Source organism: Lissotriton vulgaris, chromosome 5 (assembly GCF_964263255.1).
Source record: "Lissotriton vulgaris chromosome 5, aLisVul1.2, whole genome shotgun sequence".
In the NCBI taxonomy this organism is placed as follows: domain Eukaryota; kingdom Metazoa; phylum Chordata; class Amphibia; order Caudata; family Salamandridae; genus Lissotriton; species Lissotriton vulgaris.
Window position 1 is genome coordinate 1928889530 of NC_141693.1, and position 27114 is coordinate 1928916643.

Genomic DNA, 27114 nt, shown 5'->3' on the forward strand with positions numbered 1-27114 from the left:
GTGCAGGTCTGAGAGCGAGGTTCAGGTTAGAGAGAGAGGCGCAGGTCAGAGAGAGAGGTACAGAGACCGAGGTGCAGGCCTGAGAGCGAGGTGCAGGCCAGAGAGAGCAGTGCAGACCAGAGAGATCAGGTGCAGGCCAGAGAGAGCAGTGCAGACCAGAGAGATCAGGTGCAGGCCAGAGAGAGGGGTGCAGGCCAGAGAGAGAGGTGCAGGCCAGAGAGAGAGGTGCAGGCCAGAGAGAGAGGTGCAGACCAGAGAGAGAGGTGCAGGCCAGAGAGAGAGGCGCAGGCCAGAGAGAGAAGTGCAGGCCAGAGAGAGAGGCACAGGCCAGAGAGAGGGGTGCAGACCAGAGAGAGAGGTGCAGGCCAGAGAGGGAGGTGCAGGTTAGAGAGAGAGGCGAGGGCCAGAGAGAGGGGTGCAGACCAGAGAGAGAGGTGCAGGCCAGAGAGAGAGGTGCAGGCCAGAGAGAGGGAGGTGCAGGTTAGAGAGAGAGGTGCAGGTTAGAGAGAGAGGTGCAGACCAGAGAGAGCAGGTGCAGGCCAGAGAGAGAGGCGCACACCAGAGAGAGAGGTGCAGGTTAGAGAGAGAGGTGCAGACCAGAGAGAGCGGGTGCAGACCAGAGAGCAAGGTGCAGACCAGAGAGAGAGTTGCAGGCCAGAGAGCGAGTTGCAGACCAGAGAGAGCGGTGCAGGCCAGAGAGAGAGGTACAGGCCATAAAGTGAGTTGCAGACCAGAGAGAGCGGTGCAGGCCAGAGTGCGAGGTACCGGTTAGAGAGAGAGGCGCAGGCCAGAGAGAGAGGTACATGCCAGAGAGAGGGGTGCAGGCCAGAGAGAGAGGTGCAGGCCAGAGAGCGAGGTGCAGGTTAGAGAGAGAGGTGCAGGTCAGAGAGCGAGGTGCAGGTCAGAGAGCGAGGTGCAGACCAGAGAGTGAGGTGCAGGCCAGAGAGAGCGGTGCAGGACAGAGAGAGGGGTGCAGGGCAGAGACAGGGGTGCAGACCAGAGAGAGAGTTGCAGGTTAGAGAGAGAGGTGCAGACCAGAGACAGCAGGTGCATGCCAGAGAGAGAGTCGCAGGCCAGAGAGAGGGGTGCAGACCAGAGAGAGCGGTGCAGGCCAGAGAGCGAGGTGCAGACCAGAGAGAGCGGAGGAGTCAAGAGAGCAGGTGCAGGTTAGAGAGAGGGGTGCAGACCAGAGAGCAGGCGCAGTCCAGAGAGCGAGGTGCAGAGAGCGAGGTGCAGGCCAAAGAGAGCGGTGCAGGCCAAAGAGAGCGGTGCAGGCCAGAGAGCGAGGTGCAGGCCAGAGAGAGAGGTGCAGGCCAGAGAGAGAGGCGCAGGCCAGAGAGAGGGGTGCAGACCAGAGAGAGAGGTGCAGGCCAGAGAGCGAGGTGCAGAGAGCGAGGTGCAGGCCAAAGAGAGCGGTGCAGGCCAAAGAGAGCGACGCAGGCCAGAGATCGAGGTGCAGGCCAGAGAGAGAGGTGCAGACCAGAGAGCGAGGTGCAGAACAGAGAGCGAGGTGTAGAACAGAGAGCGAGGTGCAGGCCAGAGACAGAGGTGCAGGCCAGAGAGAGAGGTGCGGGTTAGAGAGAGAGGTGCAGGTTAGAGCGAGAGGTGCAGGCCAGAGAGTGAGGTGCAGGCCAGAGACAGAGGTGCAGGCCAGAGAGAGAGGTGCGGGTTAGAGAGAGAGGTGCAGGTTAGAGAGAGAGGTGCAGGCCAGAGAGTGAGGTGCAGGCCAGGGAGAGAGGTGCAGGCCAGAGAGAGAGCTGCGGGTTAGAGAGAGAGGTGCAGGTTAGAGAGAGAGGCGCAGGCCAGAGAGCGAGGTGCAGACCAGAGAGAGAGGTGTAGGACAGAGAGCGAGGTGCAGGCCAGAGAGAGAGGTGCAGGCCAGAGAGCGAGTTGCAGACCAGAGAGAGCGGTGCAGGCCAGAGAGAGAGGTACAGGCCATAGAGTGAGGTGCAGACCAGAGAGAGCGTTGCAGGCCAGAGTGCGAGGTGCCGGTTAGAGAGAGAGGCGCAGGCCAGAGAGAGAGGTACAGGCCAGAGAGAGCGGTGCAGGCAAGAGAGAACGGTGCAGGCCAGAGAGCGAGGTGCAGACCAGAGAGAGCGGTGCAGGCCAGAGAGAGGTGGTTTCATGAAAACCAGAGGAGGCTGATGAGATGGCATAGTGAAAACCAAAGGAGATTGAGCAGATAGCATACTGAAAACCAAAAGAGACTGATCAGATGGCGTAGTGAAAACCAAAAGCGACTGGTCAGATGGCATAGCGAAAACCAAAGGAGACAGAACAGATGGCATAGTGAAAACCAAAAGAGACTGGTCAGAGGACATATTGTAGGGCCGGGAACACTGAATGCCAAATGCATAGGCCAGGTGGTTCCATGAAAACCAGAGAAGGCTGATGAGATGGCATAGTGAAATTTAAACAGTAAATTCTAAACTAGCGGCTCTAGTAAAGGTTCTTAGTTCCGGCCAGGGTAAGATGGCACAATGGACGTTAGTGCTTACCGTGAAGGCAGGGTGTTTACAGAGGTTAGATGGATGAGGCGGTGATGGTCAGGAGGCTCTAAGACTGACATGTCAGAGTTACAGCATGGAGCTGCACACGAGCACACACAGTGTTTCCCTCACTATTTCACAGCGCTTCTGATGGGTATTTTTCACTCCTTGCCTCTGTGTATATTACTATAACCACATCACACAAGCACCAGGACTCAGATGTGAGGCATTCAGACCTAAACACAGAGCACAGCTCAGCAGCTGAGACGCTCAGGTGTTCCTGGCAGCACGCCCTGGCCTGCCCTCCCTCCCACCTCCCTACGAGCACACCTGGGAGGGAGGCACAGCTCTACGGGGCAGACATCACTTCACCCTGGCAGCCTCGGTGTGAGGGCTGCAGGTCTAATCTCTGGAGAGAAGACCTGCGCCCTAGCAGACTTCATCCCTGGGAGTCTGCGTCGGAGTCTGTCCTCAAGCACCTTCCATTCTTGGTATTCTTCGTTGGGGTCTGTCCTCAAGCACCCTCCATCCTTGGCACTTGTCGTTGGAGTCTGTCCTCAAGCACCCTCCATCCTTGGCACTTGTCGTTGGAGTCTGTCCTCAAGCACCCTTCATCCTTTGTACCTGTCGTTGGAGCCTGTCCTCAAGCACCCTCCATCCTTTGTACCTGTTGTTGGAGCCTGTCCTCAAGCACTCTCCATCCTTGGCACTTGTTGTTGGAGTCTGACCTCAAGCACCCTCCATCCTTGGCACCTGTCGTTGGAGTCTGTCGTCAAGCACCCTCCATCCTTGGCATCTGTCGTTGGAGTCTGTCCTCAAGCACCCTCCATCCTTTGTACCTGTCGTTGGAGCCTGTCCTCAAGCACCCTCCATCCTTTGTACCTGTCGTTGGAGCCTGTCCTCAAGCACCCTCCATCCTTGGCACTTGTTGTTGGAGTCTGTCCTCAAGCACCCTCCATCCTTGGCACTTGTCGTTGGAGCTTGTCCTCAAGCACCCTCCATCCTTGGCACTTGTTGTTGGAGTCTGTCCTCAAGCACCCTTCATCCTTGATACCTGTCGTTGGATTCTTTCCTCAAGCACCCTCCATCCTTGGTACCTGTCGTTGGATTCTTTCCTCAAGCACCCTCCATCCTTTGTACCTGTCGTTGGAGCCTGTCCTCAAGCACCCTCCATCCTTGGCACTTGTTGTTGGAGTCTGTCCTCAAGCACCCTCCATCCTTGGCACTTGTCGTTGGAGCTTGTCCTCAAGCACCCTCCATCCTTGGCACTTGTTGTTGGAGTCTGTCCTCAAGCACCCTCCATCCTTGGTACCTGTCGTTGGAGCCTGTCCTCAAGCACCCTCCATCCTTTGTACCTGTCGTTGGAGCCTGTCCTCAAGCACCCTCCATCCTTGGCACTTGTTGTTGGAGTCTGACCTCAAGCACCCTCCATCCTTGGCACCTGTCGTTGGAGTCTGTCCTCAAGCACCCTCCATCCTTGACATTTGTCGTTGGAGTCTGTCGTCAAGCACCCTCCATCCTTGGCACCTGTCGTTGGAGTCTGTCCTCAAGCACCCTCCATCCTTTGTACCTGTCGTTGGAGCCTGTCCTCAAGCACCCTCCATCCTTTGTACCTGTCGTTGGAGCCTGTCCTCAAGCACCCTCCATCCTTGGCACTTGTTGTTGGAGTCTGTCCTCAAGCACCCTCCATCCTTGGCACTTGTCGTTGGAGCTTGTCCTCAAGCACCCTCCATCCTTGGCACTTGTTGTTGGAGTCTGTCCTCAAGCACCCTCCATCCTTGGTACCTGTCGTTGGAGTCTGTCCTCAAGCACCCTCCAAGTTTGTCTTCCAGGAGGGTGTGCAGGGCAGGGCAGGACCATCCATCACCAAGGGCGTCTGGTGCATCTGTTCTTCAGAGGGATCCAAGATCCAAAGCCATCAGTCCCGGGTGGTTTTTGAAGAGGATCCGCGCTTCCTGATCAACGTGCTGTGTGTCTGGTCTTTTACCAGCTCTTGGCTGCGGTGTCTTCCATCGGTGAAGTCCCGGACATTGTTAAGTCATCAGAAGGGTCAGCACTCCTCCAGTGCTAGCCTTGACGCAAGGGTTTGCAGCACGTCTCCAAAGAGATCCATTCCTGGTCCCTCCTTCAGGATAGTCAAAGAGTGGAGGTCCTCCTCGACATCTGGTCTCCATCGAGGGCTAGTGCTCGGGATGTCTGGAGAGGTTCAGTGCTCCTAGTCTCCTTCGAGGGCTAGTGCTCGGGGTGTCTGGAGAGGTTCGGTGCTCCGAGTCTCCATCGAGGGCCAGTGCACGTCGTGTCTGGAGAGGTTTGGTGCTCCTAGTCTCCATCGAGGGCCAGTCCACGTGGTGTCTGGAGAGGTTTGGTGCTCCTGTTCTTCATTAAGGGCGAGTGCTCCCAGGCTTCTAGACGGGCCAGGGTGCTTCATCTGCAGCGAGGGTGGAGCTCCTGACACTGCTTCCACCACAGGCATGCACATCTACCCCCTGAACCTCACTCTGGTCCTCTTCATGGTCATCGCCTGGACGTGGGTGAGTACTTGAGCGCACTGTGGGATACTTGTAAGGTGGGGTCAATTTCCAAGGCATTCTTTCTATTCACCTGAGAGCACGAGGTGTTCTGGGAGGTAGCTAATGCTGGCCATTCAACCAACCCTAACTCCGCTCTAGAGGAAAGTCTGGACACTGGGTTCTGAGCTTTAGGAAGTTCTTCCTCAGACACCTGAACGCTGGGTTCTGAGCTTTAGGAAGCTATTTATGTCACAACTCAGTGCCAGGTTCTGAGCTTTAGAAAGTTCTTCATCAGACTCCTCAACACTGATGAGTACCAGAATTAGAACGTTTCGAATCAGAACACCAGTGCCTGATATTAGAAAGTTCTTCACGTTACACCTCAGGGCCGGGTTCTCAGCTTTAGAAAGTTTCTCATTTGGCACAAGAACAAAGGGATCGAACATTATAAAATTCAACACAAGGTCTTGGGCCTGAGACACCTACAAGCTGGGTTCTGAGCTTTAGAAAACTCTTCACTACACTTCAGCACAGTCATCTGAGCTTTAGAACATTTGTGCTTTTGTAAAGTGAATGTTTACCAACAACACCACTAAATAACAGGGTCCATTTTATACAAAGTGCCCCAGGGGGCACAACAGGCATTTGCGCCTCCTTTGCTAGCCGCTGGGGTACTTTAGTATTACAGAAGGGGCTGCAAACACTTGTGTAGCCCTTTCTGTTAACTCCGGCACACATATAGCACCTGCGCTTTCATCAGAGGGTGTTCCCTCATTTGTATACGGGCATGGCACTATGCAAATGAAGGAATCGCTTTGCCTCTGCGCCTGCGCTGAATCATAGACAGGGGCGCAAAGTTAAACAAGCTGTCAGGAGACACACCATCAGTGTGCCCCGACCCCCCTGATGGCAGGCCTCTGGAGGGGGGAAGAGGATCCCCTGATCCCCCAGACATCCCCGTCACTGCACCCGGCTGCAAGGGAAGCTCTAATCCCCATAAAAGTGCAGGCGGTCGGGTCGCTACCTGCACTGTGAAAACACAGAGCGACTGCTTCAAAGCCGCTCTGTATTTCACTTGAATGGCTGCCCCCAGGGCAGGGCAGCACAAGTTTGTAGCTGCCCTGGGGGCAGCGCATTCGATTTAATACACTGTCCTTGTTAGCGCCTAGAGCGCCTTATGAAAGGTACACGCTGCGCAACAGGGAAAATGTGCCACATTTTATAATAGGGCCCAGGTGTTGTACAAGGCACCTGAGGTTATTAACAGTGATCCACACTATTGGAGGGGCATAAGGTGTGTCAGCTGATCACTCCATGACAGGTTCTCTAAATTAGCTGTGACGTAGCGTGTTTTCGTCGTTGGATACATCACTGAACCGCACGCTGCACTCTGGCACGTATTTACGTCGTGACCACGCAGCGTGCGTTAGTGGCGGCCAGGCCAACCCAACCCGATGGGGGGGGGGGGGGGGGAAATAGGTGCAGGCGGGGGTGAGGAGGAAAAAAATGAATACATTAAAAAAAACGTACCTTTTCCCTGCAGCCTCCAAAGCCGACCGACGGCTGCCACAGCCTCAGAGCTCTGGTAAGGCAGATGCTTCATAGCCAGTCCTGGTGCTGTTCTCCGGATATGTCTAAGTGGCCTGCTCTGCCCCTCAGACACTGCCTGTGCCATTTCTCCAACCCAGCTATAAGCACAGCCGGGTTGGAGAAACAGAATTGCGCATGGTATGTTAGGCTGGCCTAGGACGGACGGCCAAACATACATGCGCCTGTCATGGCCCGGCCCGGCCTCGCCCTGCAGCCATGTCGGAATCAGTCAAGGAAACATAAAATGATATTGTTTCATTATAATTTTATTTTTCTGTGGCTGACTCTGGCGAGTAGGGTGACACTCCTCCGTCATTACAGAGGAGCTGCCCTGTATCAGAGTTGCTCAGCGTTTGCAGGAGAAAGAGCCTTTTGGGGGTTCATATGTCACCCGTTTTTTGCAGCATCCGTAGTGAAATTAACCCCAGAGAGCTTGCAGTAGTTTGCCTGGGCTAAATTGGCTATAACCCATAAGAATACTAGTGTTGCCTTTTCCGGGCCCTCTGACCTCCACAGCCGGTTTCACTGTGACCTCTGAACCCGCACGGTGCCTTCTAACCTCCACATAGCCTCTGAATAGTTATTGGCCTAGATTGTGCTCTGATCTCTGTGCTCTCTAACTAGCACACGCGCCTCAGAACTCCCACTGTCATTTAGTGTAACCTTTGACCTTTAATGTGATCTCTGACCTATACGTGTCCTCTGAACTCCCACCGGCCATCACCTTAGGGTGACCAACTGACATTGGTGCAAATTCAGGACGGTGAGTGTAAAAATTCAGGACAAAGGGTCAAAATTCAGGACACAAATTCAGGACAGGAGGTCAAAATTCAGGACAAAACTTCAGGACAATTGGATAAGTTTTACAGACACATCAGAGGTCGCGCAATTGTATATAAGTAAGCCCAGCCATATCTAGACATATTCAGCCATTTGCAAACCTATCCATCATGTATCCTTCCATCTTTCATTTCACTCATCCATCCTTTCACTCATCCATCCATTAGCCATCTATCCGCCCTTTCACCCTATCCATCTGTACACTCAGACATTCACTCTTCTACCCATCCATCCATTCACTCATCCATCCAGCGATTTACCCTTTCACCTTTCCAGCCATCCTTTCACCTACTCATCCATCCACCCAGTCACTGATCCTTCCACCCATCAACCCTTTCAGTCATCCATCATCCTCCCTTTCTCTCTCCATCGAATCTTTCACACTTAGCAATCCTTCCTTCCATTCATCCATCCATCCACCCACCCTTCCTTCCTTCCATCCATCCATCCATCCATCCACTCACCCACCCACCCATCCATCTACTCATCCGCTCATGAATCCATCCATTGACCCTATCACTCATTCATCCTTTCTCTCATCCATTTATCCTTTCACTCCTTCACTGGTCTATTCATCATTTTGTCCATCTACCTTCCCTTTCACTCACTCATCCATCCTTACATCCACCCTTTCACTCATCCGTCCATCCATTTGCCCTTGCACTTATCAATTCATCAATCCATCCATCCATCATTTCACTCATCCATCCACCCACTCACTCATCATCCACATTTTCACTCATCCATCCTTTAACTCATCCATCCACCCTTTTACCCATCCAGCTACCCTTCCACCCATACATCCAGCTATTTCCGTTTTCTCTCTTCCATCCTTCCACTCACTCATCAATCAATCCATCCCCTCCCATTATCCATCTATTCAATCTTTCATTCATCCATTCCCCCTTTCACTAATTCATCCAGCCATCCCTTCACTTACTCACTCGCCCACCTTTTCATATTAATTTTGAGCTGAGCCTTTTTGAGAAGAGGCCCATTAAGAACTTCACCCTCGCTGCAGGAGACATTCCAGGACTGGGACAGAAGCCACCCAGGGCAGAGACAGAATCCACTACAGGAGGGGACAGGAGCCATCACAGGCGGAGGGGGGAGGGGGGGGGCAGGAGCCACCACATGGGAGGACAAGAGCCATCACTGGAGGGGGAACAGGATACGCCAGGGTGGACACAGGGGTGGGTATGCAGGATTCTAGTATCATCTTAGTCTCTTCCAGGGTGGGGGAGGGCTCCTTACCCCCTCCTAGATGAGACAACGAGAAGACAGGCTCTGTTTCCAAAATGTTAGTTTTGCCCCCCTCCCCCCACACTGATGTACAGTACTGAAAGGAGATACTCCAAGATAACTGATTTAACTGATTGTCCTCCATACTTTGTTAATCAGTGTGAGTGTGATTGTGCCATTTCTCTATTTTATTACAATATAGACTGCATGTTTGATCGAGGTTTGTTTACAATTTAGAGACAGTAATTAAGCTCTGAAGTGAACCACGTGCTGCCTCGGTGTAATCAGGGCTGGTTCTAGGATATTTGGAACCCTGGGCAGAAAGGGAATGTCTCACACCAATTAAAAATACAAGATGCATTCAGTGCTGTTGCATCTGAATACATGCCCCTGCTCCGAAGCTGCCGCCCCTCCCTCTGTCACCTTCAAGCACCTCTTAACAGCTCATCAAGGGCTGAAGGTGTGAGGGTTGCCATCCCGCTGTGCCTCGCCAATGCTGATGGGTATCTGAGCCTTTGTACTGCCTCGGAGTCTGTTACACCCGACCTCAGCAGCATCGCAGTCAAGAAGGGAGGTGGGGGCCAGCTGTGTCGGTTGTGCGACCAGTTAAAATTACGGACAAATGGCGTCCGTTAAACAATCCTTCACGGACAACGGACAGACGGCCGAAATTACAGACTGTCTGTGAAATTTACGGACGGTTGGTCACCCTACATCACCTCCGTATATTCTCTTGATACATGTAAGCGTTCACTGTGCCCTCTGACCTCGACTGTGCCCTCTGAACACCCACTACCCTCGTACAGTGCCCAGTATTAAACTTCCATATTGTACTTCGGCGAGGCGAGACGCGAGAGCCGTTCTGGTTTCTAAGCTGTTTTGAGAGTGCCTGATAGACACGGGGTGTCCCATCGCTAGGGGTGGGTATGCCGCTCTCTTGTTCATTGGCCGGTTCCTGTGCCAGTGTAACCACTCTTTAGGGCCAGCCGGCCAGCACCAACCTTTGATCCCGGGGTGGGCCGCCAAGCGGGGCATTCTTGCGTTGAAACCGCCACAAGTGTTTCTTCGGCAAACACGCCTGCTGGTTCTACTGTCTCCCTGTAGGAGAACCTTTACCTAGAGGTCAGTAGAAAGAACCATGAGATGGCACCCTGAGGTGTGCCACGAGCGGAAGAGAAGCATGCCGCCCCATCAGCTCCTGCTAGGGTGACCAACTGGCATTGGTGCAAATTCAGGATGGTGAGTGTGAAAATTCAGGACAAAGGGTCGAAATTCAGGGCTCAAATTCAGGACATGAGGTCAAAATTCAGGACAATTGGATACGTTTTACAGACACATCAGAGGTCGCGCAATAGTATAGAAGTAAGCCCAGCCATATCCAAACATATTCAACAATTTGCAAACCTATCCATCATTTATCCTTCCATCTATCATTTCACTCAACCATCCCCTCATCCATCCTTCCACTCATCTATCCATTATCCATCCATCCGCCCTTTCACCCTATCCATCTGTACTCTCATCCATCCACCCACTCATCCACCCTTCCACTCTATCAGTCATCCATCCATCCATCCTCCCTTTCTCTCTCCATCGACCCTTTCACTTAGCAATCCTTCCTTCCATCCATCCACCCACCATCTACTCATCCACTCATGAATCCATCCATTGACCCTATCACTCATCCATCCTTTCTCTCATCCATTTATCCTTTCACCCCTTCACTTATTTATTCATCCTTTTGTCCATCTACCCTCCCTTTCACTCACTCATCCATCCTTGCATCCACCCTTTTACTCATTCGTCCACCCATTCACCCTTGCATTTATCAATTCATCAATCCATCCATCATTTCACTTATCCATCCACCCACTCACTCACCATCCACCTTTTCACTCATCCATCCTTTCACTCATCCATCCACCCTTTTACCCATCCAGCTACCCTTCCACCCATACAACCAGCCATTTACCTTTTCTCTCTTCCATTCTTCCACTCACTCATCAATCCATCCATCCTCTCTCATTATCCATCTATTCAATCTTTCATTCATCCATTCACCCTTTCACTAATTCATCCAGCCATCCACTCATCCCTTCACTTACTCACTCGCCTACCTTTTCATATTAATTGTGAGCTGAGCCTTTTTGACAAGAGGCCCATCAAGAACTACACCCTCACTGCAGGAGCCATTCCAGAACTGGGACAGAAGCCACCCAGGGCAGAGGCAGGATCCACCACAGGGGGGGACAGGAGCCATCACTGGGGGGAGGGTGGGGCAGGAGCCATCACAGGAGGGGGGACAGGATCCACCAGGGTGGGCACAGGGGTGGGCATGCAGTATTCTAGTATAATCATGGTCTCTTCCAGGGTGGGGTAGGGCTCCTCACCCCCTCCTGGACAAAACAACGAGAAGACAGGCTCTTTCCAAAATGTTAGTTTTGCCACCCCCCACTGTGATGTACAGTACTGAAAGGAGATACTCCAAGAGAACTGATTTAACTGATTGTCCTCCATACTTTGTTAATCAGTGTGTGTGCGATTGTGTCATTTCTTAATTTTATTACATTAAGACTGCATGTTTGAAGAATCGAGGTTTGTTTACAATTTAGTGACAGTATTTAAGCTCTGTGAAGAGAACCAGTGCTGCACAGTGTAATCAGGGCCGGTTCCAGGATGTTTGGGGCCCTGGGCAGAAATGTAATGTGTGAAGCCCTCCTAAATTGCAGAGACATGGCGCATTCAGGGCTGTTTGCATCTGAATAGATGCCCCTCCTCTTGAAGCTGCAGCCCCTCCCTCAGTCACCTTCAAGCACCTCTTAACAGCTCATCAAGGGCTGGAGGTGTGAGGGTTGCCATCCCGCTGTGCCTCTCCAATGCTACGGGGTATCTGAGCTTTGCATCAGAGTCAAGAAGGAAGGAGGGTGGAAGCTGTGCCGGCTTTAGGGTAGTGCGACCGGTGCCCGGGGTTAAAATTACGGACAAGTGGCGTCCGTTAAAGAATCCTTCACGGACAACGGACAGACGGCCGAAATTACGGACTGTCCGTGAAATTTACGGACGGTTGGTCACCCTAGCTCCTGTACCCTCTCTCCTGGCTGAAGCCACAAGTAAAGGCATTTCGTGGTGGCTCTTCAGAGACCCCCTCTGGGTTCGTGAGAGGAGGGAGTAGGGGTAAGGGAGGGGGCAGGAGCACTCGGTGCATTGCATACTCCTGCCTCTGACGGCAAGCAGTCAGATCTGAAAGGCATGGCGTGGACTCTGTGCCAACATCCGAGACTTGTGGACCCACCACATCTCTATGATCCAGTGAGGGGCCGTGACCTACTCAGAGCTCCCCTCCCCCCGCGTTTTCCTTCAGCTGTAAGGCACGAGCGAAGAACCTACTAAACAGTGGCTTGTACTCACAATGGGCGTGTTCATCATTGCCTACTAGGTAGGGTTACCTCCAGGAAGCTGTGCGTGCAGTCACCAGTGTCCGAAGTCACAAGGTGCTGCAGAGTTTGTGGATTATATCGGATGGGGGTAAGTACTCCACCTAGTGGACACTCGACTGCCTCTGGGTTCCATAAGCCACTGCCAGCCTGGCACTAATCCTGGGCGGTGAGCTCTGCTATGTTCGCGGAGTTTGTGGAGTTTTCTGCACTGCGCGTTATGTATAGCTCACGGAGTTCCGAAAAAACCAGCGGAGCAGAGTTTTTTTCCTCGCTCACGCTTGTTAACATCCAGTTGGCGAGCACAAGCGAGGAATATACACCTTACGGCAAGATTTTTCCTTGCTCCGCTCGTCAATGTCAAGGTGTCGAGTGAGAGCGAGGAAAATCAACCTCCCAGTGAGATTTATCAATGCAGGCAGTCGATTTCTCAATGCAAGTGGTTGTGTGTGCTTGCGACCACTCACGTTGAGAAACCTTCCGCTTGCATTGAGAAAGCTGCCGCACGGGTAGAAAATCTACCCAAGCAGCAGAACGGAAGCAGCGCCTTCTTGTGCTGCTAATGATGCCGTTAGCTATGATTTTCCAGCGTGGGACAAACACCCGGCATTGAAAATCACTGTGAACTGCATGACCCTAATGCACTCCGCCGCTTGCCGAACTCCACGTAGCACGGCATACTTTTTTTGTCCCTTCGCGGAGTTCCGCTATCCAGAACTCTGCGACCTCCACCCAAGCTTACCAGCCCAGGAAATGCACCCACTCCAGGCACATGAGGTGCTGGGTGGGTGAGATGACTGAAGGCCGACCACCCGAACCACAGGACCAGACCAGACCAGAACTAAGAAAGGGAAATTTTTCCCAAGTACTGGGCACGTGGGTCTGAGTTTAAGAAGTATTTTAGGGCATTCATTTTAGGAAGAACTGTTTGTAATGGCAGTGGCACAAAGTATTAAACAAAGAGTATGCAGTTCCTAATATTGACTAAAGGTAAAACACCACTAGTGTACGCTCTTGCAAGTGAGGTTGGTGAAATATTTAAATTTAGGAGCAAGCACCCTCAACTAACGAACTCCGTGGCATGCTTCATCATCAGGCAGCTTCTCATTGGAGGCCCTTAGATCAGGGGAGGCTCCTCCACTAGGGCGGTGGAGCGTCGTCCCACTGCTTCCTCGCAGTGTGAGAAGCAGAAACATAAAAGGGTAATCACTTTTAGTTATTACTCTTTTATGTTTGGTTGCAGGCTCGTGGGTGAGCAGGGCTGCTCTGTGAGCAGGGCAGGGGAGGAGTGGTGTGCTCACTCCTGAGTGTGCAAAGCCTGTTTGGTTGGCCTTCTGGGGCCGCCAAACCTGTCATGCGCACTCTGCCCTTCTCCATGCAGGCTGCAATGCAGCCTGCGTGGAGAACAAGGCCTCCACATAAGCCCCTGGCTGGGTGGTGTCCTGACCAATAACAACGCAGCTTGCAGTGTTGTGATTAGCTTTGGGGAGGGAGCCTGACTGCCTGCTTCATGTTCCTTTATTAAACTAAACCCCCTGCATGCCACCTGCCCACCAGCTAGCCATGCCGGCCACGACTGCCTTAGGTCCTTTTAATATTATACCCACTTTCACTCCAGTCTACGCCATACTTACACCTTCATCACAGGCTTCAAATGTTAAACCTATCAAAAGAACTCTGGCAAAGAGCCCCCTTGGGGGCCCTTTGGGCAATCGAGCGCTGGCCCACTGAGGAGCTTCCCGATGATGAAGCATGCCACAGAGCTCGTTGGGTGAGGGCTCTTGGTCCCAAATTTAAATATTCCTCCGACTTCACTTCCATGAGGGTGCACTAGAAGTGTTTTTTCCTTAGTTCATATTAGAAACTACAAACCCTTTGTTTAATTGTCATATACATAGGAGCATGTGTGCTGGACTTGAACTGCTCTCCGTCACTCTCCTGCTAATGGTGCAAAGTATCCATTACCTACCACATAAGGTATACACAACAAATTTGCGTCCTTTTCTTCCAACATCATGAGGATTCGAAAGGTACCCAGGGTTTGTGGATTCCCCTGAAGGGGACTCAGAAATTAGCCAAAATAGAGCAAAGTTTTGTTTTGTTTTGGAAAAATGGGAAAAATGGCTACAGATGAAAGCGTCTGCTTTTTTCCTGCAAATGGTATAAAAAAAGGGGTTGTGGTGCTGAAATCGCCATCGTCCCATCTTTCAGGGACAAGCCGACTTTTGTCAGAAAACCACATTTTTTACACAGTTTTGGCATTTTTCTGGGACATAGCCTATTTTTGCTATTTTTTGTGAATATAGGAAAAATTGAAAATTAGTTGAAAAAAGCATCCATGTGTGCCAACGTTCTCACCTGCAACTTCTTCAAATTATGAGAGCTGTTTCAAAGCAATATACTGTTACTTCCGCTGGACTTTCTGGTTGTGGAGATATATAGGACTTGTAGGTACACCAAAAACCCGACTAACCCTGAGGCAATAACTGAGCAGCGTCTTGCAATGTTTTTTTATTATGTACCGGGTATAGACCAATTCATTTGGTAAAATATATACATGGAAAAATCGGTATGAAAGACACCCATGTATTTCTGAAATAGGAACAAAATATAGAGCTTAGAAACAGTAGATATTTGCACATTTTCAAAATTGTGAGTACCCATATTAGCATGAGAATTATAGGTCATTTTTCAAAAGGACTTCTTTTTTACACATGGTCTTTCATTTAGAAGGCAGAAATCCATCGAAAGTCAAAAGGTAATAACAGTTGCTCTACAATTCTGTATTACCCTAGGTCTCCTGATAAAAAGGGTACCTCACTGTGTGGGTAGGCCTAGTGCCCGTGACAGAAACGGCTCAAAACGCAACGTGGACACACTTTTATTTTTACTGTGAAAACGGACACTTTTTTTGCAAAGTGCCTAGCTGTAGATTTTGAACCCTAGCTCTGCCAGCACCTAGGGACACCTAGCAAACCTATACATTTTTGAAAACTAGACACCCAGGGAAATCCAGGATGGGGTGACTTGACTGGCTCTCACCAGGTTCTGTTACCCTGAATCCCTTGCAAACCTAAAAATGTATACAAACAAACACATTTTCCTCACATTTCTGTGACGGAAAGATCTGCAATCTACGTGGATCCACACATTTTCACACACCCACGTCCCCCAAAGTCTTCCGAGAAAAATGGTACCTCACTTGTGTGGGTAGGCCTAGTGCCCGCGACAGGAAACGGCCCAAAACGCAACATGGACACACCACATTTTTAGAGTGAAAACTGACCCTTTTTTTCCAAAGTGCCTAGCTGTAGATTTTGAACCCTAGCTCTGCCGGCACCTGGGGAAACCTAGCAAACCTATACATTTTTGAAAACTAGACACCCAGAGAAATCCAGGATGGGGTGACTTGACTGGTTCTCACCAGGTTCTGTTACCCAGAATCCCTTGCAAACCTAAAAATGTGTCCAAAAAAACACATTTTCCTCACATTTCTGTGGTGGAATGTTCGGGAATCTGCGTGGATACACAAATTTCCACCCACCCCGCGTTCCCCAAAGTCTTCAGAGAAAAATGGTACCTCACTGTGTGGGTAGGCCTAGTGCCTGCGACAGTAAACGACCCAAAACGCAACGTGGACACACCACATTTTGAAAGTGAAAATTGACCCTTTTTTTCCAAAGTGCCTAGCTGTAGATTTTAAACCCTATCTCTGCCAGCACCTAGGGAAATGTTGGACAGGCCACGTGAAGGGCTTGCCTCCTCCCCACATGACAGGACCCGGGCCCCGGTCCTCCAGATGTTACCCACAAAAGCAACCCGCACCCCGTCCCATGCGGGACTCCTGCCGCGGACCTCCCTGTATCATGGGGCCGAATTCCTTCCCGCTCCCTCGGCCGGCCCGGCCGCCATCTTGGACCCTGCACCACGAGGCCGCGTGGCCTCAGATCGACCCTAACCCTGGGCCTGGCCAGGCCCCGACATCCCGGCACCACCATCCACCCAGGAGGTGAACGGCCCACTTGGCAGGTTAATGGGAGAAAGAAGTATCGATGGCTCTCCCCCGCCAGGTGCCGATCGCGCCCAGCTCCCCCGGGCGCTGGCTCCACCCCCCTGCTGGGTGTCTGGACTCCCTCATCCCGGACCTCCCGACCACCAAGTGCGAGGGTCCGGACATCAAAGGGCACCAGACCTATAACTGGGGCAGCTCCAGAGCAGGAAGGCAGTTGTATCCTGGAGTCGAGAGACGCAGTGAAGAACTCATCCTTGACGGACTACTGGCGCTGCCGTAGTCCTGCCTTGCGAACTATCGTCCTGCTTGCTGGCGCTGCCGCAACCTTTCTGCAACCTTCCTCGTCGTCGGGACCTGCTGGCGTGGCCGCGGACCGTTTGTAACCACCACCTTCATCGGGACCTGCTGGCTCCGCCGCGGACCGTCGCTACCTTCCACCATCCCGGGACCTGCTGGCTCCGCCGCGGCCCGATCATCTAGAACGCCGAGCTCGAGGATTGTGAGCTATTCCATCTACTAGATTGGTAACAAGACTGTCCCGCTACCCTTTTCCCAATCAAGAGACTAGAACCGAGGGGACCCCTGAGTCCAGACCTCCTTGTACCATTCCACCGTACTTAAAGAATTGCTTATAAAGAACGTTGAACCTTATCCTTGTGTGGTGTACATCTGTGGGGGGGAAGTTACTCGTCTGTACGATCGTTGGAGACGGCTCTCCCCGGAGACCTCTCCCCTTATTCTCGGCCGACCCTCCCGGTCCGTCTAACAGGAAACCTAGCAAACCTATACATTTTTTAGAACTAGCCACCCAGGGAAATCCAGGATGGGGTGACTTGACTGGCTCTCACCAGGTTCTGTTACCCAGATTCCCTTGCAAACCTAAAAATGTGTCCAAAAAAAAAAAAAAAAATTTCCTCACATTTCTGTGGTGGAAAGTTCTGGAATCTGCGTGGATCCACAAATTTCCGCCCACCACGCATTCCCCAAAGTCTTCTGAGAAAAATAGTACCTCACTTGTGTGAGTAGGCCTAGTGCCCGCGACAGGAAATGGCCCAAAACGAATCGTGGACACACCACATTTTCAGGGTGAAAACAAACCCTTTTTTTGCAAAGTGCCTAGCTGTAGATTTTGAACCCTAGCTCTGCCGGCATCTAGGAAACCTATCAAACCTATACATTTTTGAAAACTCGACACCCAGGGAAATCCAGGATGGGGTGATTGATGTGCTCTCACCTGGTTCTGTTACCCATAATCAATCAATCAATCAATCAATCAATCAGAGCATTTATATAGCGCACTACTCACCCGGAGGGTCTCAAGGCGCTTGGGGAGGGGGGGTCCGCTACTGCTCGAACAGCCAGGTCTTGAGCTTTTTCCTGAAGGGGAGGTGGTCCTGGGTCAGGCGGAGGTGGGTCGGGAGGGAGTTCCAAGTCTTGGCGGCCAGGTAGGAGAAGGACCTTCCTCCTGTGGTGGCTCTTCGGATGCGGGGGACGGCGGCGAAGGCGTGGCTGGTTGAGCGAAGCTGGCGTGTGGGATTGTAGAAGTTGAGGCGGCTGTTGAGGTATCCAGGGCCTCGGTTGTGCAAGGCTTTGTGTGCGTGGGTGAGGAGCCGGAAGGTGATTCTCTTGTTGACCGGGAGCCAGTGCAGGTCTCTCAGGTGTCCGGAGATGTGGCTGTGTCGGGGGATGTCGAGGATGAGTCTTGCTGAAGCGTTCTGGATCCGCTGGAGTCTCTTCTGGAGTTTGGCAGTGGTTCTGGCATAGAGGGTGTTGCCGTAGTCCAGTCGGCTGGTGACGAGGGCCTGGGTGACCGTCTTCCTGGTCTCGGTGGGGATCTTTCGTAGCATGCGCAGGATGTTGAAGCACGACGAGGAGACGGCGTTGACTTGTCTGGTCATGGAGAGTGAGGAGTCCAGGATGAAGCCCAGGTTGCGTGTGTGGTCTGTTGGTTTGGGTGCGCTGCCCAGGGCGGGGGGCCACCAGGAGTCGTCCCAGGCGGAGGGCGAGGAGCCCAGGATGAGGACTTCCGTCTTGTCTGAGTTCAGTTTCAGGCGGCTGTTCATCATCCACTCGGCTACGTCTTTCATCCCTTCGTGCAGGTTGGCTCTGGCGGTGGCGGGGTCGTTGGTGAGGGAGAGGATCAGCTGGGTGTCGTCGGGGTAGGAGATGATGTTGAGGTTGTGTTGGCGTGCGATGGCTGCGAGGGGGCTCATGTAGACAATGAAGAGGGTGGGGCTGAGCGAGGAGCCCTGAGGAACGCCGCAGATGACTTCGGTGGCTTTTGATCTGAACGGGGGGAGGCGGACCCTCTGTGTCCTTCCGGCGAGGAAGGAGGTGATCCAATCTAGTGCCTTCTCCTGGATTCCGACGTTGCAGAGGCGTTGTACTAGGGTGCGGTGGCAGACAGTGTCGAAAGCCGCGGAGAGGTCCAGGAGGATGAGGGCCGCTGTTTCTCCGTTGTCGAGCAGGGCTCTGATGTCATCGGTGGCTGCGATGAGGGCGGTCTCGGTGCTGTGGTTGGCCCGGAAGCCAGACTGCGAGAGGTCGAGGGATCCGTTCGACCTATAAATCTGTCCAAAAAACACATTTTCCTCACATTTCTGTGGTGGAAAGTTCTGGAATGTGCGTGGATCGACAACATACCACCCACCCCGCATTCCCCAAAGTCTTCAGAGAAAAATTGTACCTGTGGGTAGGCCGAGTGCCCACAACATGAAACGGACCAAAACACAACGTGGACACACCACATTTTCAGAGTGAAAAGTGACCCTTTTTTGCAAAGTGCCCACCTGTAGATTTTGAACCCTAGCTCTGCCGGCACCTAGGGAAACCTAGCAAAACTAGGTCGTTTTCTGACAAAGTTTTGCACTGCATAAGGTTGGTGTGGGTGAAGTAAGATCTTTCCCATGTGTGCCTACTACTGATGTCATTTTAACACGGTTGGGCCCAATACTGATAATTATATTTCCAAATGTGAGGTAACAAGACTTTGAAGCAATACTTTTATTTCTCCTTTCTTTTCCTACTTTGCATGTGTGCTGCACTGTACAGCACACATACAAAGTGGGAAAAGTTTTACAGTGTGTCTAGGCATAGTATTTTGTACTGGACGGGTTCCCATCCAGTACAAAATCTCTGCTAGGCTCATGCATACACACTTGCACTATGGTGCAAGGGTGTGTGCATGGAGGTCGCACTCGCAGCCTGATTGCGCACCGGTACTAAGGAGAGGGAGGAGCACTGGCGTAACGAAAATTGAGGGGGCCTCCCTGCACGGTACCCAGAAGGGCCCCCTCCAGGCTCAATCAGGAGCTCTCCGGTCAGAGTGTCGTGCCGAGGGGGCCCCCTGGAGCTTGGGGCCCACCGCACCGCGGGGGCCTGTGTTACGCCCCTGGGGAGGAGAGGAATATATGAAAATACAACGCTAACGTTTTCCACGCATGGCATTACCACGCGAATTTTACTTCGCATGCGTCTTTACCACGCAGCATTTTCCAACGCACGATTATACACCACAAAATTTACGTTACATAACCTCTTACGTCCTGTACATAATGATACTGATAGGCTGAAAAAAAATAATTTCCAAACTGCCGAACAAAGCAAAATATCGATGTTTATAACAAACCAATACTACAGATTACCTTTCTTTTTTAATTTTTTAATTTACAATGCACTTTAATTATATTTTTTTATGTATAAACATTGTATCCTTATCTCACCTCTCCACCCCTTTCACCAGCTGCCCTTCACGGAAACGAGCGTCAAAACACGTTTTGAAAAATAGAGATTGGACTACTATAATGACGTACACGCCACGTCGCTGGGGAGGCTCTTTTCTTGATCGTCAGAGGCACTTAATATCATTTTTTTTCTCAGTTTTCTTCTTTTTTTTTTCAATCCGCTTGTTTTTTTTTGGGGGGGGGAGACCCCCCCAGCCTCTCCAAGCCCCCTTTTTTTATAGTTCCATTTTCTTGATGATTAACACGCAGGACGAAAGAACGAAGACTGGAAGGAAAGAACGTTGCGTGGTAAAGACGGTCGTGGAATGCACCCACGTTGAAAAGACGTTTGCGTGGTAAGTGAACTGTAGTAAACGTCACGTGTGGTAAAGATTTTGTAGTAAATGATGTTTCCCGGAGGAGAGTGCCAGATCTCGGTAGATATGGTGCTTTCCTCCTCTCCCCCTGTAATGCAACTATGATTGCTGCACTGCGTTGTGTGACAGGGTCGTACATCTGTCCCTCAGCGTCTGTTTTTACCACAACGTGGGCCTAGGGTCCCATTGCTTTAAAATTGCAGATTTTGTCAAAATGAAAGATTACACATTTCTGGAACAGTGCGCCTGATTCTTACTTGGGAGAGGGACCCAAAAGGTTGCTGCCTAGCAGTAGGTTAAGGAATCTGCTGCAGAGATCTGAGTGTAACCAGCAGGTCTTAGGTCTTAGGTCTTAGGTCTCATCATCCGTGGGGGAAACTCATTCTGAGTTAGATAAAAAGTGGGCTATTGAGTTGGGCGACCCTAACATCCTATATTTAAAATCAAATGAGGAATTTAGTCTATGGTATGACTTATACAAATGATCAATAGTACATTTTAAAGGCCCAGTGGGAGGTCCAGTCACCTTCATCTCTGTCTTTCTCTTCACAGGCCCAGAAGAGTGCCAGAAACAAGCACCCAGAAGCCTCTGTTGAAGGGGCTCCTAGCTGCCACTGCAAGTGTGTCCTGTGGCGACTAGACGTGCAAGCCTGCAAGAGCAGGGCCTTCCACGCCAACAGCTCGTATTCCATGGACGCCTCAGCCACCGAGCCCCACTGCCGCTGTGACTGCCAGCTGGGCAAGTCCGTTGCCAGCTTCTGTGACCGCCTCTGGAAGGCCGAGAAGATGGTGACCAGCGCTCCTGACATGTCCAAGGTAAAGAGCCGGAAATAGTGGCGGGAAGCAGAGCCAGGTTACTGCTAACGACACCTCTGATATGGGGAGACACATCTACTCAAACCACGTTATGCCCCCTCTTCAGAAGCCCAGGTCAGGACATTCTTACAGCTCATGTTGTGTTGTATTGTACTGTGAATGAATGAATGAATGAATGAATGAACGACAGGATTTATAAAGCGCAGGGCTACTTATCAGTGTCCTGGCTGTACTTTAGTGGTCGTGTGATGCCTCTTATCCCTGACGAGGCTCTGGGGGCACATCTGGGTCATCAGGTAAAAGGATACTTGTTTTAGTGTGAATGGTAGGTAGAGTGTGCATTTATAGTGAGGCCTGCCTGGGAGCAAATTTGTTTGCAACACTAAAGCATGGAGTAAAGCAGAGAGATGTCACACAGAGAGTCGCAAACAGATGCTTACCATCTTTTGGGTAGTTGGATAAAAGGCTGCCCTTATTTTTTGGCCTATTGGATAAACTGTGGGTGTGTGGCAGTTTTGATGCTTCGTAAATGCACTTACGCATGAAGTGCATCCCAGGGCTTTAAGTGGGATGAAAAAACTGGGTGGTCTCTCAAAGGGGAGTGGCCAATGTAATTAAGGGCGTGGCTTAAAAACACCCAAGCTAAAAATCTGTGCTTAGCATAGTGTGCCGCCCGCTGTTTCTGTCATTGCATCTAGATATATGATACAACTAACATCATGACTAGAACATGTCAGGACTATTGTCTTTGTCAATGGGTGTTAGTTTCATAAGATAATTAAGCAGCAACTATGGCTTGTATATAATATTTAAAAAGTTTCCACTTAAAGCCCTGGTAACACCACACCAATGTTGCTGCTCCTGAGTTTCAAAAAGAGAAGGTAAATCCAGAGAGAAAATGACTCTCTATAAAGGATTCCTCCACAACACTCCCCTAGCATGACGTCATGCCGTAACTTCTCACTAGTGAGAATGGAGCAGTGTGAGCAGCGCACATGGATATGCCTGCTGTCTGCGGTCATTGCAGTCAGGAAAAGGGGACTGCCTGTGCCAGGGCACATAACAGAGCCCGATAGAGACCCGTTTCGAGGCCCTCTTAAAAAACTTTTGGTGCTCAGACCCAGTGAGACCTGGCCCACTTAAAGCCCTGGTGCATCCTCTGAACACACCTGTGGATGATAAGGTTATCTATTTGGGAGCAGCCAGGTCTCTTTTGGTCTCTTCTGGTCTCTTCTGCCCTCCTGAATTCAATGTGGTCATGGAGCATCCTTATTCTTGCTGAAAGTTATGTTGTGTAGCACAATAATCACCCGAGAGGGTATCCAGGCACCTAAATCCAGTGATTCCACATCTGTGCTGCCTGTACAGAGAGGGAGGTTCAAACAACATGGATTTTCCTAAGGGGAGGGATGGTCAGGAGCATGACCGGCTGGAACAAATGGCGATCAAGGTGGATTCCATGCCTTTCTCACTGGACAAAATTTTGTTTGATGGTCCAGAGAGGATGATTTTTTCTTCAATGAAGGCTGAGATGTCATTGAAGTCTTTGAGTTAGCCAACTCCGGAACAGTCTGTTGGAGATAAGTCGAAAGAAGAGTGGTTATGCTAGTTCTAAGCCTTGTTGCGTTTGATGTCAGAGGTCTTGACAAAAGGTTTGTTGATGATGATTTTAGTTCTTTAGACAGGAGAAATGGAGGGAAATGTGTTCTTGAATATCTATGGTGATCTCTAGGTGGCTTTGATGGGTTCCACAAACTTGTTGGCAGAGTGCCTTGGCGAAATGTAGGCTTGGTAGCTGTCTATGCTGCATAGCTTCCCACATTGCTGGTTCTTGAGTGATGGGGGTTAAGGCGGTAATTTACAGTCTGATTTGCTCCTGGGGTGCTTCTCCAAGCTCTTGGAACTAGTGCTGCCTCTTCAGTTTCTTGGTGACAGTTGTAGAAAATGTGCCTTTTTTGCATGGTCGACCTGGATTATTCACCTCTTATTCACCTCTATCTGAACACATTTGTTGCTGGTAACAGAACTTTGTGCACTATGACACAACTATTCAGTGCCACTGTGTGTGTACACTGGGGCAAAAATAGTATTTGATCAAATTAGTTTCACCAGGATGTATGACGTGACAACGCATACTGTTACCACGCATACCTTTACAACGCGGTATTTACAACGAATACCGTTACAACGCATAGCACTTAGAGGTGCTGGATAGTGGTAAGTATAATTTTATATTCCAACTCCAGTCCCCGTGGACACTAGGGAAGGTATTGGATATAAAATTATACTTATTCCCTATCCTAGAGCGCCCCCCAGCGCAATGCGTTGTAATGGTATGCGTGGTAATGCCTGCGTTCTAATGGTAGTGCGTTGAAAAAATCCCGTTGTAAACGTTGTCTACTGTTTCACCCATTTGGTACATGTATCTTTCCTTTCAAGCCATGGTAGATAGCACAGACAATGCACAAATGGCATGGGAGTTAAATTCATATGTGGCTGCAGTGTATATTTACTGCACCTTCAAATATGACAAATGTGTATGCCTGCCAGGAGTGCCACTATTCTATGACTGAACTGCTGTGTGAAGGTCCTGTAGTAATACATGGTAAGGATGCCATGTAGATAGCCCTATTTGTATATATTAGTAAGTAATTCCTAAAATATATATTGTAAAACCACAATGCAGGGTGTCTCCAAAAAAAAGTGGCACCCTATATATTTAAGAAGTGCGCCCTCACTGTGGCCGATGTCCTAACAACTATTTTACTATTTAGGTTCTACTACATTTTCTATAAGTCAGGCATAGGAGTGATTCGAATACCTAATTCTATATCTTCGCCTGGGAAAATGCTAGCAATTTAATTCAAAACTATTTCCAACTAAATTTTCAAAATCTGATTTATGATGAAGCCAGAACTTTTTATAACCTAAGTGAAAAAGTAACGTTTTAAAAAAATTTACTATAGTCTACATAAAGAAGAACTGCCTTAAAACCAGTTCTACCACTGACCACACCCCAGAGCTGAGATATACATCCTTGGGTGGTAGAGTTGACAGCTTTGGTAAGATGACAATAACCTCACTCTGAGGCTAGGAAGGTCAGGGTGGTGTTAACTGCTGACCACTTAACAGGGATTAGCTGTCTGGGAGTGGACAGGAATGTGTGGCTGAACAAAGGACCTTAGTGCTATCTCAATTAGCTTGGAGATGTCAGGGAGGGCTTCTCCTTTTCATTCCCAGAGCCCTTCGATACAGCTAGACTCCTGTCATAGTGGAGGGGGGAGAACCAGAGTGGACATTGTCAGGTGGGAGCAGAGCTCATCTAAATAGTGGCATAGCTAAAGAGCTGAAGTAAGGCCTGCCTATGGCAGAAGGATTTTACCATGTTGAAAATGGGACTCGTGTGTTATTTTTAGCAAAGCAAAGAGGAATTACTGCATAGGGAGGTGGGGCTGTGAGAAAATAGTTAGGATTAGGTGAAGGAATTTCTCCTATCCGTGGCTATTGCTGAGGATAAAAATGGTAACTCAACCACCACCTTCTCAGAACACTCCCGGAACGACTACACCTGAAGAAGAAGATCCTGTGGGTAAAACAAATACTCCTGACTTGTGCTGCAAAAAGAGGATTCACTCAAGGATTCTAGGCTCTTGCTGACACCCAGGGACTGTAACTAATCTTAAAAGGTTTAGTGGTTGACCTTCTGTTTGCCCTCTTTAGTCACTATGACGGTTCTCCCCAGGGCAGCCCTGAAGGGTGCAGGGCGGTTTAGTAGGCTGAAGGCTGGGCTGGTACATATGGATGTTCTTGGCCCAAGTAGTGGAGAGCCACCCACACAGGGGGTTTCCCCAGCCTTGGAGTTTGGCTCTTCCCAGGAGAATACTCATTGGATGTTGCTGATTCTCTTTTCTCATTCCACAGGCCGGGGTCAGGTACCTGCATCAGGTAGGGAAAACAGTATCCAGATCTAGAGAGGGTATTGAAAAACTGATTGAAGGTTTCTGACTCAGGTAGGCCCAGCCGCGAGTCCCGGCCAACTTTTGCAGCAGATTCTTTCAGTACTTTTTTACCTGGAAAAGGGAACCAGGACATAATTGTACCGCAACCAGAAGGAAGGTTCTTGATACAACTTAATCTATTTCTTACTTCCCTTGCCCACCTTCTTTCACTGCCTTGAATCTCGTCCTAGCAGAGTTTAGAGACCTTTATCACTTCATCATCCTGAGAGTCTATTAAAATATCCTAAAGCCCGGGTTAATACCAACAAATTCCAAGAGGTAAAATGTAACTCCCTCCTTATGCCCTGAACCATGGTACCAGGTGGAAGCGACAAAAGTGTTCTGAGAACTGCCCCTTCTAATTGTTCCCACTCGGAGGAGGAATCAAGGGAAAATACCTCTCTGCCATACAAGCCCTGGGGAGGTATTTTCCCTCGTAGGCCCTCAATAAAGGATTATGAAACAACCCTCCATATTTCCAATTAAATCTACACAAGCAGCTGGCCTGCAGCAACAACTTCTGCTTAATAGAATCCCAGTGTGTGTTCCAAATTAAATTCCTCCCAAATGTCAAACCTAAATATTTATAATAATCAACTAACTCCACCTCCCGGGTGTTTAAATGCCAGCTGATTTTTTTTTACTCTATTATCAAAGACCAACACCTTGGTCTTCTCTAGAATAATGTGAAGTTGGTTCTGCTGGCTATATGTTTCAAAGGCATTTACTTTCCTCTGCAGACCAATTGGGGTGCAATCTAACTGTACCAGATCGTATGCATAAAGCAGACAGGCAATGTACTATTTCCCAACTTTAGGGGAAAAGGACTTTGTGTGAGATGTAAAAGTAGGGAGGTCTGTTAAAAATAAACAAAAATGCAGGGGTTCTAAAACGCACCCCTGCCAAAGGTCATTCTTAATGGAGGTTCTCTGGGACAGCCAGCCCAATTTATCGACCTCCACCTGAGCCCAATTGGCGGAGTGTAGGGATTGTAATACACTAAAGAGGTTCGGAGGAAGCTCCCATGTGGCAAGTTTTTTCCATAGGGTGTCCCTGTCCACTGAATCAAAGGCTGACCTGAAGCCAACAAAACAACAACACAGCATTTTATTCACTTCTAGAGCATTCTGAGTGATGGCCCATAGCGGGAAGAAATGATCTATGGTGGAATGGCCCTCCCGAAAACCTCATGCTCAATTGGGATTAGCTTGGATTCGAATGCCCAGTCTTCCAACTTACATAGAATAATTTTTGAGAACACCTTCACATGGAATATCCAAAAGGCTAATCAGCCTATAATGTGTAGGATCTGAACTATTCCCTTTTTTAAAGATAGGTTTTACTATTGACCCTTTCCACAAAGGATGCCTGTTGAGCCAATCCAACTGAACAAGAGGGAATATACTGTTGCCCACTAATCACAATTTGATTTAATTATTACTGCTGGAATTTTGTCTGAACCGGTGGCCCTTGGGAGCTTTATTCTGTCAATAACTGTTCTTACCTCCGTTATTGAAAACAAAGAGAGGGGAGCTTTTTTAGGTCTCGCTGATGTTAGCAGCGCATAGCGCTGCTCCAGCGAAAGACCTATTGTTGTGGGTTTGCCGGGAATGGCCGACAGGGGGTGGTTACGTGCATTACCTCAGCGATTTGACCGCGAGGACGCGCTTCTGCTGGCGGGCTGACTCTCCTGGGTGCTCGCGCTCACACACACATGCGCGCTAACACACACGCGTTTACACACACACGCGTTTACACACACACGCGCACACACACACACGTTCACACACACACACACGCGTGCACACACACACACACGCACACACACACACACTGCATACACACACGCGCACACCCCCCCAACCTGCTCACGCGCACACACACACAGTCACACGCGCGCATCCACACACTCGAAGTGCCCATCTCCTGTCTCGCAAGCCTGATGCACAAAAAAACAGTGTTTACACGTCCCCCTACTCACTGGGCTGACTCAGGACTCCCCCGCTGCTCTCCAGGCCGGTCTTTCCTCCTCAGGTGTGCAGGGTCAGCGGCTCAGGCTCTGCAGCAGGCGGGGCTCTCCATGA

The 27114-nt window shown here is 50.2% G+C and overlaps 1 protein-coding gene across 1 annotated transcript in view; it reads left to right on the plus strand.

The window, feature by feature from the left end:
• Positions 1 to 27114, plus strand: part of LOC147717753 (olfactomedin-like protein 2A) — a 227722-nt gene that overhangs the window by 7721 nt on the left and 192887 nt on the right. The window contains exon 2 of the mRNA XM_086919879.1: positions 20769 to 21032. Within this exon, the coding sequence (XP_086776005.1) occupies positions 20769 to 21032 (264 nt within the window). The remainder of the gene's footprint in view (positions 1 to 20768; positions 21033 to 27114) is intronic.